This window comes from Natrix helvetica (genome assembly GCF_964273705.1).
Source record: "Natrix helvetica genome assembly, chromosome: 2".
Classification (NCBI taxonomy): domain Eukaryota; kingdom Metazoa; phylum Chordata; class Lepidosauria; order Squamata; family Natricidae; genus Natrix; species Natrix helvetica.
Genome location: NC_138552.1, coordinates 84,435,595 through 84,451,952, shown reverse-complemented (window position 1 = coordinate 84,451,952; position 16,358 = coordinate 84,435,595). Strand labels below are relative to the sequence as shown.

The window sequence follows — 16,358 nt, the reverse complement described above, 5'->3', positions numbered from 1 at the left end:
AGCCTGATTGGTCCATTTGACTGAGAGAAAACTTCTTAACCTTCGCCTTCTCCCGTTGGTTCCCAGTTTCCTCTCAGTCAAGGTCCAAGACTCAGGTTTGGTTCCTAGTAGGGTTTCTAGTTAGTCAGTGTATGTTAATTGATCTTGATTAAGTTTAGAAATTTTGATTTGGTTATCTTTAGAAAATGTATTTTTTGTAGTGGGTCTGCCTTGCAGGGCTGTTGTTGGCTGCCCTTAGAAGGCTGAGAGATTCTGCAGGGGGGGGGGCGCTGGCTTCCTCCCCCCGCTTAGAAGGTCGCTCCGGTCTGATGCCTGGTGTCTCGGGCGTGCCGGGCGACCCTACGGCTATACACACATGCCTTTTAGTGAAAGTCGCAGCGCGCCGGGGCTTTTCAGCGCGAAAGCGACAAATCGGCTTCATTTTGAATTTTGCACAGTCCGGGGCCGGTTACAGCCCGCGGCGACGGCGCGGGGCCGTTTTTTCTGGAATTTGGAGGTCTCCCGGTGAGTAGGAGCTCCAGTGTCTTGCTTTGGTGCCGCTGGGGGCGGCGAGCGTGCAAACGGCCGCCCGCAGCCAGAGGAAGCGAAGGGCGAGGTCTGCGGCCATTTTTAGGCGCGCTTTGGCCAGGGACCGCCCAAAGAAGCCGGCAGCCATTTTGCATCACGTGTCTGGGCATTGCAGCACGGAGAGGCTGAATACAACGTGGCCGTGCTGTTTGTTGTCTACCGGAGGCCCGGAGCAGGCGATTCCCACCAGCTGAAGGGCTGTTCCTGTCTCAAATTTATTTGGTGCACGTGAGTGGGGCGATGGCGGATGGAATAGAGGCTCAGCAAGCATTACCATCTCAGGCAGGCGATGATAAGGCTGAGCCCACTCCCCCTGTTAGGCCTCGGGCTTCTAGGCCTTCAGCAGAGGAAAGACCTTCCAGAGCTCTGCAAAGGGATGAGCTCAGGCGATCCAGGGCCATAGAGAAGGTCATCGAAAGAGCGGAGAAAAGACAGGCCCGGGATCCTGGGCCTAGATCCAGATCTCCACGCCCCGTGGCTTCCTGCCCTTCCCCACCTGTGGCCAGGGGGTTCAGCCCTTCCTCTTCTTCCTCTGCTTCCTCAGATAGATCGGATAGGAGTCAGCAGCGGGGGGGCCCTCGCTCTCCTTCTGTTTCCCTGGGGACTAGAGAGGCAGATAGGGGGGACCCATTGGAAGGCACCTCTGCAGGTCCCATTAGGGGCAGGAAATCCAGCAGGGCCTACGTGGCTCCAGATTATGATACTGAAGGTGATGAGGAGGATCTAGAACACCTCCCTGAGAATCTCAAAAGGATTATTTCTGCAGCCATCTCTAGGGGCATTGCTCAAAGGAAAGGCCTTCCCATCACAGTCGAGTTACTCCCTTTAGTAGGTCCAGATCTAGGGCTTCCTCTCCTTCCCTCATGAGTGAGGTTTCCTCTAGGGGGGAAGCACGGAGGGATGATTGGGGGTTCTCTGAGGAGGAAGATGCGGCCCCTGAGCCGCCTCGCTCTTCTAACCTTTTCCTCCAGGCCATGTTCAAGCCATTACTCAAGAAGGCTAGGAGAACCACCAAGGTGGGCACGGGGGACCCCACGGTCCCACCGCCCACGGATCCAGACATGGTCATGTTCTCAGCGACGGCCACTAATAAAGAGGAGATTCCTGCCCCTCCTCTTTTCTTAGAGGTAGCTACTAGCCAATGGGCCCGTCCTTCTAATTTTTCCCCACCTGGCAGCAACGACCGTCGCGCCTATAACATGGAAAAGTCTTTTGTGCAGGCTATTCAGCTCCCAGTTGTAGATCAGCCCATAGCAGCTTTAGTCTCCTCTTCCCCAGTGGTCTCAGGGGACGCAGCTGACAAACTCAAGCCAGAAGACAAGAGGGCGGAGCTCACCTTACGTAAAAATTTTAAGGCCTCAGCTTGGGCGGTGCGGGCAGCGGCTGCTGCTTCGTACTTCAACCGCACCACGGTCATGTGGCTCCGCCAGCTTCAGGATCGAATTCCGATCCAGGATGAGCGCGTACACCAGGATTTAGCTAAAATAATGGCAGCGTGTCAGTATTCGGCTGATGCGACCCTAGACGCTGTTAGATTTGGTTCTAGTGCTTTGGCCACCTCGGTGGCCTCTCGTAGGCTCCTATGGCTCAGGAACTGGCAGATAGACTATAAAGCCAAGTGGGATCTAGTAGCGGCTCCCTTTGAGGGTCCAAACTTGTTTGGAGCTTCCTTGGATCCGATTTTGGTGGAGAATAAAGATAAAAAGAAAGTCATGCCTACATCCACCAAGAAGGCAGAGTCACGTAGTCACCCCTATCGCAGGCCCCAGTTCAAGTCTTTTGACAGGGATCAGGACCAGCGATACCAACCGTACAGGCAGGACAGGTCATTCAACAGACAGGGGTTTCAGGACCGTTCTAGATTTCAGCCGCAGTCCAAGCGGCCCTTTCGTGGGGGGGGCGGCCGCCCCTTCCGCAGAGGGAAATGACTCAAACCCGAGTCATCCCATCGGAGGCCGCCTGGCACTGTATGCGGACGAGTGGGATCGGATCACGTCAGACGGTTGGGTCAGGGCGACCGTTCGCCACGGCCTAAGGTTAGAATTCCTCTCCAATCCCCCAAGTTTTTTCAAGGTTTTTCCCCCGGCCCGGGATCCGAAGCGACGTCTCCTCATGGACCTCGCGGTCGCCCATCTGCTAGAAATCAGGGCGGTGGAGGTTGTTCCGGAGCAGGAGAGGGGTCTGGGCTACTACTCCCACCTGTTCGTAGTTCCAAAATCCTCGGGGGGTTGGAGGGCGATTCTCAACCTGAAACGCCTGAACCGCTACTTAGTATACAGGCGGTTCAAGATGGCGTCCCTGAAATCGATTCTGCAGGGCATTCGGAGGGGGGATTACATGGCCTCAGTAGACTTGACGGAGGCCTATCTCCACGTTCCCATCCTTCAGTCCCACCGGCGTTATCTCAGGTTTTCTCACCGGGGCAGGCATTACCAATACCGGGCTCTCCCGTTCGGTTTGGCCTCAGCTCCGCGGACATTCACCAAGGTCCTGGCAGCACTGGCGGCTTACCTGCGTTCCATTCCGGTGAGACTTCAGTGCTACTTGGACGACGTTCTCGTTCAGGCGGGGTCCCTATCCAGAGCCAAGTCGGATCTTCGGCTGACGATCCGTTGGCTTCAGGCGTTGGGGTTTTCCGTGAACTTCCCCAAGAGCCACCTATCCCCATCCCGGCAGATCCTACACTTAGGGACAGTGATAGATTCCGAGTCAGGGAGGGTCCGCCTGTCTCCAGAACGCTTGTCCAGCCTGCGCCAGCTGGTCTCCTCCGTACAAAAAAGAAGGTCTGTTTCCATCCTGACCTTGTCTCAACTTCTGGGGAAGATGGTCTCTTGCATAGGGATAGTGCCCTGGGCCCGGCTCCATCTGCGGCCTCTCCAGTGGGCCTTGATCCCGGTCCAGAGAAGGATGATGAGCAACTCCTTGCGGCCAGTTCCTCTACCAGCGGAGGTGAGACTATCTCTTCAGTGGTGGATGTCCCCGGCGCTGCAACAGGGGGCTTGCTTTTGGGAGCCCGAGAGAGTCACCGTGACGACGGATGCCAGCCTCTTCGGCTGGGGGGCCGTGATGGTCTCCGACATGACCCAGGGACGTTGGTCTGCCTCGGATCTCCGCCACAACATCAATTGGCTGGAGCTGAAAGCCGCGAGACTTGCTCTACGGACTTTTCGTCATCACCTGCGGGGGCACCATGTCCTCCTGCTTACGGACAATGTGGCAACGAAGGCCCATGTCAATCGCCAGGGGGGCACCCGCTCGCGTTCTCTCTGGCGAGAGGCGCAGTTGTTGGGCCTGTGGGCGGAGAGACACTTAGCCTCCATAGTGGCGGAGCACATCTCAGGAGTGTCCAATCTTCAGGCGGATTGGCTGAGTCGCACAACCCTAGACGATGGCGAGTGGCAACTGGGCCCGGAGTTGTTTCAGAAGATATGCAGCAGGTTCGGCACGCCTCTGGTGGATCTGTTCGCCTCTCCCGACAACGCTCAGCTGCCCCGGTTCTTTACCCGGTTCCAGTCCCCGTCGGCGGAAGGAGCGGATGCTCTCAGGAGCCGGTGGCCCCCGGGCCTTCTTTATGCTTTTCCTCCCCTTCCCCTCGTTCCCCGTACGATAGGGAAGATAGTCACAGAGAGGGCTCTCGTTATCCTGTTAGCCCCTTACTGGCCGAGGAGACCCTGGTTCGCGGACCTGGTCCAGCTGTCGGTAGCAGACCCCTGGAGGATTCCCCCGGGGGAGGTCGTTCTGAGTCAGGGGGCTTTGCATCACCCAGGGCCTCAGTGGCTCCATCTGACCGCATGGCTCTTGAACGGAGGGTCCTGAGGGGGCAGAGGCTGTCGTCGGGAGTTATAGCCACCTTAGAGGCGTCTAGGAGGCCGTCCACGGTTAGGATTTACAATGCCACATGGAAAGCGTTTGCGAAGTGGTGTATCCCTTTGGGGTTGGATCCTTCTAGAGCTACCGTTCCAAACGTGTTGGAGTTCCTCCAAAAGGGGTTGGAGGACGGCTTGTCGCATAATACGCTCCGGCGTCAGGTGGCGGCCTTAGCCACCATTCTGGGGGGGGAGGGTTCCCTCACCCTTTCCCGTTCTCCTCTGATTAAGCGTTTCCTGAAGGGGGCGGCTAACATCCGTCCTCCTCCGGTCCATAGGTTTCCGACCTGGGATCTGACCCTGGTTCTCCAGGCTCTGACGAGCTCCCCGTTTGAGCCACTTAGGACGGTACACATGCGTCTGCTTACCCTTAAGGTGGTGTTTTTAGTGGCCATTACATCGGCCAGGCGCATTTCAGAGTTGGGGGCCCTTTCTTCACGCAGTGACTTGTGTGTTATACACCAGGACAGGGTGGTCCTTCGTTTGGATCCTTCGTTCATTCCGAAGGTGAATTCGCAGTTTCACAGGGCCCAGGAGGTCGTACTCCCGAATTTTTGTCCCAATCCCTCAAGGGAGCGGGAGTTAGTGTGGCATAAGCTGGATGTTCGCCGGGCTGTTCGCATTTACCTAAAGCGAACTGAGGGCATTAGGAGGACGGAGGCATTATTTGTTTCCTTTCGCCCAGGCTCGTTAGGATGCAAGGTTTCTTCTTCCACCATCGGACGATGGATTAGGTTGGCCATACTTGAGGCTTACGGAGCTTCTGGGAAGACTCCCCCATCGGGGATCACTGCGCATTCCACCCGCAGTGCCGCTACTTCGGCGGCCTGGGCCACCAGGGCACCCTTCGAGGATATTTGTAGGGCGGCCGCTTGGGCCTCCCCCACTCCTTTTATTAGGCACTATCGTTTGGATACTTATGCCTCGGCTGAGGCATCTTTTGGCCGGAGGGTCCTTCAGAGGGTGGTGGCCGATTCCTCACCTGGGACCCAGTCTGCCCGCCCGGGGACGTAGCGTGGGTATGTCCCTGCTGTGACCCCTCCCTCCACTCTACTGGAAAAAGAACGTTGGTCTTACCTGAACGTTTTTTTCTGGAGTAGTGGAGGGAGGGGTCACATTTCCCGCCCTAGTTAGTTAGACAGGGTCCGGGAGGTGTGGAATCGGGAGGCCCCGGGGGGGCTTGTCCTTGTTTTGTGTTTGCTTGCAGATGCTGGCCGTGACATCGCGGAAACTGGGAACCAACGGGAGAAGGCGAAGGTTAAGAAGTTTTCTCTCAGTCAAATGGACCAATCAGGCTGTGTTAACCCTGCTGTGACCCCTCCCTCCACTACTCCAGAAAAAAACGTTCAGGTAAGACCAACGTTCTTTTTCCCTGAGGAATTGATTAGCCAGGATTTGGTATTGTGATGTCCAATTGGCCTCGAGACAGAGTCAATTTGAAGCCACGCCTCTGTGCTCCTTGCTTCTGGTTCCCAGTTTCAACTCTGTCTGGCCGAAGAAAGACAGGTTGCTTTTGGTTCTTGATTCTTCCAAGAAGAATCCAGTGCCATTCTGCAAATTCCTTCTCCCTGCCTTCTTCCCCTTGCCTCCATCTGATACCTGGAAGCCTCCCCTTGGTGTGGCTTGCTCCTGGCCGCCGGTAAGGGATTTAAAAGTTGCTTCTTGGGGCTTTAGAGGCAGGACGCCATTACGGCGGCTGTTTTGGGGCCTCAATTCCTGCAGGCCGCATGGGCTGGGGCAGAGGCTACTACAAAGCCTCATTTTCATCCCTGCCTTCCTGGGTGGCCATCCTTGTGGCAGCGGCAAGGCCCTGCAGGCCCAGATCAACGCCAGGAGGCCCGGAGCGGCGCGGGACAGCAAGGACTGCGTGGTGCACCGCATGGCACTTCCGGCAGCTACGCGGCTTGCAAAAGGGGCAGGAAAGGTCTACCAGAGACTGATTTCGTCACGTGGAGGCCGTGAGTGATTGGGGGAAGTTGTTTATTGGTCGCTGCTGTTTCTGGTGGGCTGAGCCTGGTGGAGCCCTGAACTGGTGCCATGGCAGATGCAGAGGAGAGGCCGGATTCCCCCCCCCCATTGTCCCCTGGGGAGGGGACCTCCAGTGGGGCCTGAGTGAGGCCCACAGCCTCTATGAGACTGCAAAAAAGTGCAGGAGCTGGAAAATCCTCCAAGGCCTTGCAGAAGGATGAGGAAAGGAGGCACAGGGCCCTGGAAAAGCAGGTGTCCAGGGCTGAACAAAGGGGTAGGCCTAGTTCTCCCTTGAGGTCTAGATCACCCATTAGATCCAGGTCTAGGTCTCCTCACAGGGGGGATTCCCCAGTGTACCTCAGGGACATTTCACCTCCCCCCCCACTCTCCATGGTGGAACAGGGCCCCTATCTAAGGGATCCTTTTCAGTGCAAGGAGGCCAGGGAGGATAGTCCCATCAGGCCATCATTGGCTCCACAGTCTGAAGACTGTGCACAAGAGGAGGAGGAGGATTTCTTCCTTAGAGATATGGAGCAGCTTCCAGCAAGCATTCAGAGGTTTATCTCCCCTGCAATTTGACATGGAATTTCGGCTGGGTTATAGAAGGGGTCTGTGCGACCCGCAATGGTGGCAAGGGTCCCGAGGGGGGGGTGCCACTGCTCAGGCCAGGCCGAGGACTTCCCTCTTGGAGGTGCACCAGCCTGTTTCTCCTTCTCTGGCTAGCGAAAGTTCCATGGTGGGGGATTAGGTTCAGAGAGAGTTAGGCATGTCTGATGATGAGGATCCCTCAAAACCTGAGGCACCAGCATTCTCTGGTCTGTTTCCTCTGGATTTGTTCAAGTCACTGTTGCACAAGGCCAGGGCCACAGCGCAACTGGGTGAGACGGAGGGCGCCAAGTCGGGGGTCAAGGAGGGTGGTCCGGAGAAAAAGCCAGAGGATCGAGTTTACTCAAGCCTCCTCCAGCGAAGGAAGACATCCCTGCCCCTAAGTTGTTCCTCGAGGTAGTTAAAAAGCCAGGAACATTTCTCAACCCCAGCAGCAGTGATAGGAGGTTCTTTAACATGGAACCTAGTTTCTCTGAGGCTTTGCAGGTGCCCACAGTGGACCCTCCAGTGGTGGCATTGGCTTCCTCGTCAACGGTGGTGTCCGGTGATGTGGCTGATTACTTGAAGGACAAGGACAAGGCAGAGCTGACCCTTCATAAAATGTTCCAGTCTTCCACGTGGGCCATCAAGGCAGCTGCCTCTGCATCGTTCTTCAGCCACATGGCTATCCTTTGGCTACAACAGATACAGGAAAGGATTCCGCCTGAGGAGGTGTGTACTCATCAAGATCTCAACAAGCTGGTTGCTGTTGCACAATTCTCTGCGGACGCCACTCTGCATGCCATGAAGTATGCCTCACGGGCAGCCTCGATGACCTCCCAACGTCTCCTGTGGCTGAGGGGGTGGCAAGCAGAGAACAAGGCAAAGTGGCACCTGACATCATCGCCTTATTCCGGGGGATCCCTTTTCAGTACTCCGTTGGACCCAATCCTCATTGAGGACAAGAATAAAAAGAAGGTCATGCCTACGCCCGCAAAGAAGTTGGAGCAAATATCTGCACCTTACTTTCGGAAGCAGTCCTATCGTCAGTCACATCAGGAGGCACAGCACAGCAGGTATTTTCCGAGATCAGATAGGCAGTCGGATAGGCACTACACCAGGGATAGGCCTAGGTTCCAACCCCAGGGGAAGAGACCCTTTCCAGGGGGAAGGTGGCTGTCCCTACCGCCGGGGGAGATAAGTCAATAGCGACCCCACCCATAGGCGGCAGAATGCTTCTGTTTGCCGATGCCTGGGCTGAGATTATCACTGACACCTGGGTTCTGAATACCATCAGATTTGGCCTGCGCCTAGAGTTTCTCTCCATTCCGCCGAACCACTTTCAGACGTTTTTGGTCACCAAGAGTAAAGATAAATGCTCTCTCATGAGGCAGGAGATCCGACACCTCCTAGAGATTAGGTCAGTGTAACCGGTTCCACCAGACCAAGTGAGATCAGGGTTCTATTCCAACCTCTTTGTCATTCCGAAGAGTTCGGGGTGATGGAGGGCAATTCTGGATCTTAAACTGCTAAATTTTCACTTAGTCTATAGAAGATTCAAGATGGCATCGCTTAAATCCATCTTGGTGGGAGTCAGGCACAATGACTTCATGGCCTTCATTGACCTGATGGAGGCTTATCTCCATATCCCCATCTTCCCTGTACATCATAAGTATCTCAGGTTCTCCTATTTAGGTAGCCACTACCAGTATAGGGCCCTACCGTTTGGTTTGGCGTCGGTGCCTCGGACCTTCACTATGGTCCTTGCCACAGTGGCGGCTTACCTCCGTGAGCGCTCTGTCAGGGTCTGTCAGGTCCAATGCTATCTCAATGACATCTTAATCCAAACAGCATCATTTGAGCGGGCAAGGGAGGATATTTCGTTGGTGGTATCCACACTACAGCAGTTAGGTTTTTTGGTTAACCTAGATAAGAGTTCCCTCGTTCCCGCCACCAGGATTCCTCACCTGGGGACCATCATAGACTCTAAGCTGGGAAAGGTGTTCTGTCCCATGACCGTAAAGTTAGTTTGATAGCCTTAGTTAGACAAGTTAGAAGTCAATGTTTTGTTCCTGTAGTAGTGCTCTCCAGCTTGCTGGGGAAATTCATTTCTTGCATAGATGTGGTGCCTTGGGCTCGTCTACACGTGAGGCCTCTCCAGTGGCGTCTCCTGCCGCATCAGAGATCAAACTCCAGCAATTCCGGGGAAAAGGTTCCAGTGACACCACAGGTGCAGCTGTCATTGAGGTGATGGCTCTCCCCAGCGCTACACAAGGGCTGCGAGTTCAGGGAGTCGGAGCACCTCATCCTGACAACGGACGCCAGCTTATATGGGTGGGGAGCTCTCTTGGAGTCCCAGATGGTGGAGGGGCGTTGGACCTGGTTGGACCTCCAACACAATATAAATTGGCTGGAACTGCACACGATTCGCTTGGCATTGCGGCATTTCAAGGACCATGTTCGGGATTGAGACGTCTTGGTGCTGACCGAAGACCCACGTCAATTGACAGGGCGGCACACACTCCAGGGCTCTTCGAACCGAGGCGATGGCACTCGGCACCTGGGCGGAGAGGGATCTTTGGTCGCTCAGAGTGGAGCACATCACAGGAGTGAACAACCATCAAGCCGACTGGCCCAGTTGGACCACAGTCGACCATGGGGAGTGGAGCCTTTCTCTGAAACTGTTCCAGGCCATCTGCTCCAGGTTCGGCCATCCGGAGGTGGACCTGTTTTCCACACCACAGAACGCTCAGGGGGATTGGTTCTTCTCTTGGTTCCCGGCTTGGGGGACGGAGGGAGTCGACGCGCTTGGGATTCCGTGGCTGGAGGGCCTGCTCTGCACCTTCCCTCCCCTTCCTCTTCTCCCTGGGATAGTTCGGAAAGTGATATCAGAGAAGGCGGAGCTCATCTTAGTGGTTTCCTACTGGCCACGCCTGGCGTGGTTTGTGGACCTAATGTGCCTGTCAGTGTCAGACCCGTGGAGGATCCCAGGGCGGGATGTGGACCTCAGACGGGAACCTGGTGCATCCCGAGCCACAGTGGCTGCAGCTAGCCGTGTGGAGATTGAGCGGGAGCGCCTAAGGGCTGCCCAGCTTTCACAGAGGGTGATCTCCACAATTGAGGCTTCACACAAGGGTTCCACTAGGATTTATGATCCACCTGGCGGGTCTTTACAGAGTGGTGCCGGGTCTCAGGACCGAATCCTCACGAGGCTTCGGTACTGCACGTCTTGGAGTTCCTCCAACATGGATTGGATAGGGGGCTCTCACATAGCACCCTCAGGAGACAGGTGGCGGCCCTCTCCAGAATTATTCGGGGAGAGGGGCTCCTTCCACTTTCCCAGGTTCTGTTAATTAAGAGGTTTTTGAAGAGTGCGGGGAATCTCTGTCCCCCGGTAGTCCACAGGTTCTCCAAGCAATGACAGGAGCACCATTCGAACCTCTGAGGATGGTTGACCTGAAGTTCGTAACCCTTAAGGTAGTGTTCCTTGCGGCAGTCACCTCAGCCCTTCGCATCTCCGAACTGGGGGCGTTGTCCTACAGGTCGGATCTTTGCATATTCCACAATAATCGGGTTGTCCTACGACTGGATCCGACTTTTGTTCCCAAGGTTAACTCCCTTTTCCACAGGTCGCAGAAGGTGGTATTACCGGATTTTTGTCCGGACCCATCTCATGATAGGGAGCGCCTTTGGCATCGGCTGGATGTTAGGCATGCCTTGCGTATTTACCTGAGGCACACAGAGGGCCTCAGGAAGTCTGAGGCGCTCTTTGTTTCCTTTTATCCGTCTTCCCTGGGGAAGAGGGTGTCCTCCTTGGCTATAGGGAGGTGGATCAAACTGGCCATCACATTGGCCTATGAGGTTCAGCACCTTCTGGTGCCCCAGGGCATCACAGCACACTCCACCAGGAGTGTGGCTACCTCGGCTGCCTGGTCCACACAGGCGCCTATCGTGGAGATTTGCAGGGCGGCTATGTGCCCGTCCCCGTCTCCCTTTATCAGGCACTACAGATTAGATGCGTTTGCATCGGCTGATGAGGCGTTTAGTCGTAGGGTGTTACAACAGGTGGTAGCGCATGAGGGGTCCAGGACCAATAGTGCCCCCCCTGAGGAATGTTAACTTGGGTATGTCCTAATTCTGCAAAATTCCTCCGGAAAATGACAGTTGGTCTTACCTGAACTGTTGTTTTAGGAGGTTTTGCAGGATTAGCCAGGTTCCCGCCCTAGCGTTGGTCCAGGGATTGGAGGAGTTCAGGGGATAGGGTGTGTTCCCTTATGACTTGTTTTCAGGTGTTTTGCAATGGTCTTGACTCGTTGAAACTGAGAACCAGAAGCAAGGACCACAGAGGCGTGGCTTCAAATTAACTCTGTCTTGAGGCCAATTGGACATCACAATACCCAATCCTGGCTAATTCTGCAAAACCTCCTAAAACAACAGTTCAGGTAAGACCAACTGTCATTAAAAAAACTTAGTTTTGGAAGGTAGCATGCAGTTTTTAATACTTTCTTAATGAATAATTGCAGCCTTAGTTTGGGCTATAATTCCTGTTTAATACCAAGCACACACATAACTGGAATTTATCCTGTCTGTATTTTAATAATTATTATGATCGTGCAGAAAATTGTAATTATTTTATGTACTTAAAATTTGTCTTTGTGCTTCTTTATTTTAGCTATCTTGAAAGGCAGGACATAAATTAATTAATCCGTTTCTCTTCAGACCACATAGGTCTTTTGCCTTTCTGAATTAATTAATAAAGCAATTAGTAATTTAACAACAGCCAATCTTTATTTTGGCATAGAGCAGCATATCACATTGTAATTAAGAATACCACTAATAATGATGTTAAGAATTAAACTAATTCTGTAAAGCTGTTGCTCTGTATTTTTAGTGGAAGAATTATTTTTTAGAGTTTTAGCTCAAAAATTAGCTCAAAGGTTTTTTTTTCTTCTTGCTTCCCAACCTCTGAGCAGATTAAATATTTTTATTTCCTTCTGGAAACTAATGCTTCTAGTAAATGTCTTTAATGTTATTAAAATATGGTAACATTTTAAGTATCTAATTGTAGAACTTTTATTTAATACAACTTTATTAGTGTAGGAGGCTAGGATCTCTATCCAATTCTTGGATAAAAATAGGCCTCTTCTATTGGAATTGACACACTTTATACATATGAGCATGCAAAAAGCTGGCTTGACCTGATATTGACCTTAGACTAAAGAAGACAGCTATATTCTAAGTAGATCAAAAACAGGCAGACAAAGAATGCCTTGGCTAGAGCAACTTGTAATCACAGTGATTTATTAGACTATGACTTTCAATACACGGATTAGTCTAGCAAAATGTACTGTTACTGTGGCCTCTTTAGATTTTTCCAGTATAAGATACCTTTAAGGGTCTTTTATAGCATCTTATTTTGCTTTGTTTTGTTTTAAAGATCCATTTGGTTCTGTCGAATGCCAAGTTGCTTTACTTAACATTCCAAGGGGCTTATTCTGCAAACACTTAAAACACTAATCTCCTTGTTGACAGAAATAATCCTGTTTTAAGTCAACTGGTCCTTGAATAAATTTACTTTTGTTTAAGCATTTGCTTCATAAGCTCCCCCAAGCAGTGCATCTTTTGTTTAATGATCAGATCCTTCTTTCGCCTTTCTTAAAATTTTTGTTAGGACTTGTTTTATTATGAAGCTAACCATAAATAGGCTTCATGTGAATTCCTATTGTTGAACTGTGTCCCTTTTTGTTTTTATTCACTAGGTCCTTTGAGGTCTATAATGAAAGATCTGCATTCTGATGATAATGAAGATGAATCTGATGAAGCAGATGAGAATGACAATGACTCTGAGATGGAAAGACCTATAAATACTCACGGAGGAAGTAGAGTGCGCAGGTTAGGAATTAGAAAAATAAATTCCAGATAATTTGACAGCCTAAGACAAGCCAAAGATAGTAAAGAGATTTTTTTTTTAGATTTTGAGATAAGCCCAAAATATTTATTTGATTCATTAAAACATTACATGCTAGAAAAGAAAACAATATGCAGGGATTTAAGGAAATTTTAAATATTTTAAGAAACAATCTGGGAAGTTGTTTTAAAAGCTCAGCATGCCAAGAAAGAAGAGTAAGATCTCCTGCACTCTCTATAGTCAAGTGCTCCATCTCTCTCTCTCTCTCTTTTCTCTCTATCTCACTCTCACTTTCACACTGTATGTATATTGTGCTTTTAATTCTTTAGGCCATATACGATGAATTTCAGAAATAAGGGAAATGAGTTGAACATAGCCAAACTGTAACAAAGGCTAATTGGAAGTTGTTATCTTAGGAAAGGACATTAAATTATCAGTTATAGGGTGGAAACATCTGGCTTTGTAAAAGTACTTGTGGAAAACTTTACAGCTATACTTAAACATAAAGTATAATGTGACTGTAAAAAAAAAGACAAACATGGTTTTGAACTGCATTAACTGAAACGTAATTTCTATTTCATGAGATGTGATAGTTCCATTCTGTTCTCCACTTCACTACTATATTCAGTTCTCTGTCCTGCAATTTCAGTACAATTCGGAGAAATTGGAACAGATGTAAAGAAAGGACAGCGAGGATCAACAGGGGGACTGCAAATTAAGTCCTATGTGGAGAGACTGAAGAAAGTTTTAGCTTTCAGAAAAAACAACTAAAGGGCAGCATAGTCATGTTCAAATATGGGATGTCGTATAAGAAGGCTATGACCACATTTTTGTCATCCCAGGGTCACAGGACATGTAACAATGGTCTTGAGTTATGGAAATAGACTTATTTGAAGGCGTAAGTAGATCAGGGGTGTCAAACTCATGTCATTACAGCGGCATCATATGATGTATCGGCATTCTGCCACCCCCTTCGCTAAACCAGGGCTGGGCATGGCCAGCCTGTGACACATCCAGGGCTGGAAGTTTGACAGCCCTGGAGTAGACGGTGACTTCCTAACCGATAAAATGGTTTTACTGTGAAAGAAATTACCTAGGGCAGCAGTAGGAACCCTTTGACTTGGCACACATTTTTCAAGAAAGTTTTAATTTTGATTCCTGCCAAAGCAGTGGTTAAACGTCAGGACATGGCCAAAGATCTGTGAAATTAATATTTTTTGCCTCACTTGGTTTACATAGATATGTTAAAGTGCACTTGCTATTTTCATATTCCCTGGTTTGAAAATACTATTTTTGAGATTCTTCCAATACACTTCTTCCACCATTGTCTCTCCATCATAAAACAATATTTATTTGTTTGTTTCTTAAATTGGGGTCCCCAACCTCTGAGCTGTAGCCGGCTGCTGGGCTGCAGCCCATTCGGAACCGGGACATACAAGTGGGCTAGTGCAAGCACATGCAACTCTACGTATGCAAGTGACAGCTCATGCTCACACGCAAAATCCCATTTGCACAAGCAGTGGGCAAGTGCCTGCCATTTGTGCAAAGGAAGCTGCGCTCACCTGCTGCATTCACAGAACCATACCTTTTCCCAACCATCCCTGCCAATCCTCAAAGCCGGAAAGGTTGAGGACCACTAACTTAAATAGTTACAGTTCATACTACAAGGAATGAATCTGCATTTTTCTTAGTTTCATAATAAGGCCCTGTTTTCCCAAACCCATCGTTCATTCTTTTTAGAATGCTATGGAAAATGTACTATTACCACCACCCTTACCTTCTGCAAAATACCCTGTCAGGCACAGGAAATCGGGAATCCAGGCAGTTCAAATGAATATAAAAGTGTATTGCAAGCTTCCGCTCTCTACAAGAATCTAAACTATTAATGGTCAAAGCAAATTGGCGATAGATAAGAGTCAATGGAGATCAAGGTGGGCTGGAGTTAGATCTCTTGCAGGCATGAAGGAACTCGAGACTGATGAGTCATTTGACTTCTCCCTTGGAATTAGCCTGGTCATCTCCTACACCTCCATCTTTTTCCAGAACTTGTTTATCTTCTGATCAAACTATGATGAAACTTGATTTTGTTGGATGCAAGGAACAAATGTCTGTCTGACACCCTCCACAAATAATGTACATACCCATAGCGTCCAAAACAATCCAGACAAGACACCTCCTAAAAAATCCTCTACCCAGAAGTTGAATTTATTTTATTTTCAGCAATTTATATAACAGCATCATTATGCAAATGAGGCAAATGAAGTGATTTGTGTCCATTTCTTTCATTTTATGGTAATGACAAATTGTATCATTTAATGTTGTTGCATAAATGATAAAAACTGCTGAGATGAAGTAGGTGCTTTAAGGCACATTTGAAGAGAACAAATCCCTGTCTCTTGAATCAAGAGTTTCAATGTGTATCTTATGCATAAAGTGAAATATATACGGTATCATTTTGGTATAATTTATTTCATTAAAATTGCCTTATTAGAATATATAGTATATGTTAACAGGCTAACAGATTTGAATTATTAAGCATGGGCGAATTAATACTTTGAAGCTTGTACTGGTCAGGATTATTATTTTTTACATTAAGCTTTATCCTCAAACATAAGAACATTCTTGATCGCTGACATAGCAATGGAAAGCTAGTGATTAAATTTAATTCCTTTAAGTTGATTCTTACGTCAGGTATCTTAATACAGGGGTCCCCCATATGGGCCATGGCATATTCGGAACAGGGCATATGACTGGCACATGCATGAACGCTCAACTTGCACAAGTGGCATACCAGCATACATGTTTCAGATCAACTTGCGCAAGTTGAATTGTGTGCATGTGTGTGTGTGCGCTGACCCACCATTCATGCAACCTGGTTCTCCTAGGCGCTGCTTAGAGTGTTCAAGCATAGGTTAACTTCAGCTTGCTGCCCAAGGACTGAGTTTAAATCTTTAGTGTAGCCACGCCTCCTGCTCCCTTTGGAGTTCAGTTTGAAAAACTCAGTCACCCTAAAAGGACGTATTGGGGAGATCCAGTCCTTGGACAGCAAGCTGGACTTTCCAAATTAGTTTAGTGCAGCCTTTTCTTATTTTTGTTTCACTGTGTAGCATTAGATAGCCTTAGGTTTTGTTATATTTTTGTTGGAAAGCATTTCTCCTTGTTTCCTCATGCGCAAATCAGGCAGCTTGGAGCTAATCAGCCTTCCGTGCTAACACACGGTTGAGGCTGCACCGGGAGGCTCGTCAGCGGCCACTGGTGAGCTCAGGGGCAAGGTAGGAGGTCAGGATCCCGGGAAAAGCTGTTGGAGGACACTATTTAGCCCCGGAGGCTCTTCTGAGTCTCCGGATTGCCGACAACAGCCCCGGTGCCATTCCAAGCTTGCGGTGGCCATTTTGAACAGTAAAAAAGGTGCGCTTTTAAAAGTGAAGCCGTTTTCTTAGTGCCGCAACCTGGTCTTCCGCAGA

General features: G+C 50.0%; 1 protein-coding gene across 3 annotated transcripts in view; it reads left to right on the top strand.

Moving 5' to 3' along the window:
* MLLT3 (MLLT3 super elongation complex subunit) overlaps nucleotides 1–16,358 on the top strand; it is a 152,400-nt gene that overhangs the window by 122,569 nt on the left and 13,473 nt on the right. For all 3 annotated transcript variants that reach the window (XM_081944506.1, XM_081944504.1, XM_081944505.1), the window contains one exon: nucleotides 12,746–12,878. In XM_081944506.1, the coding sequence (XP_081800632.1) occupies nucleotides 12,746–12,878 (133 nt within the window). The remainder of the gene's footprint in view (nucleotides 1–12,745; nucleotides 12,879–16,358) is intronic.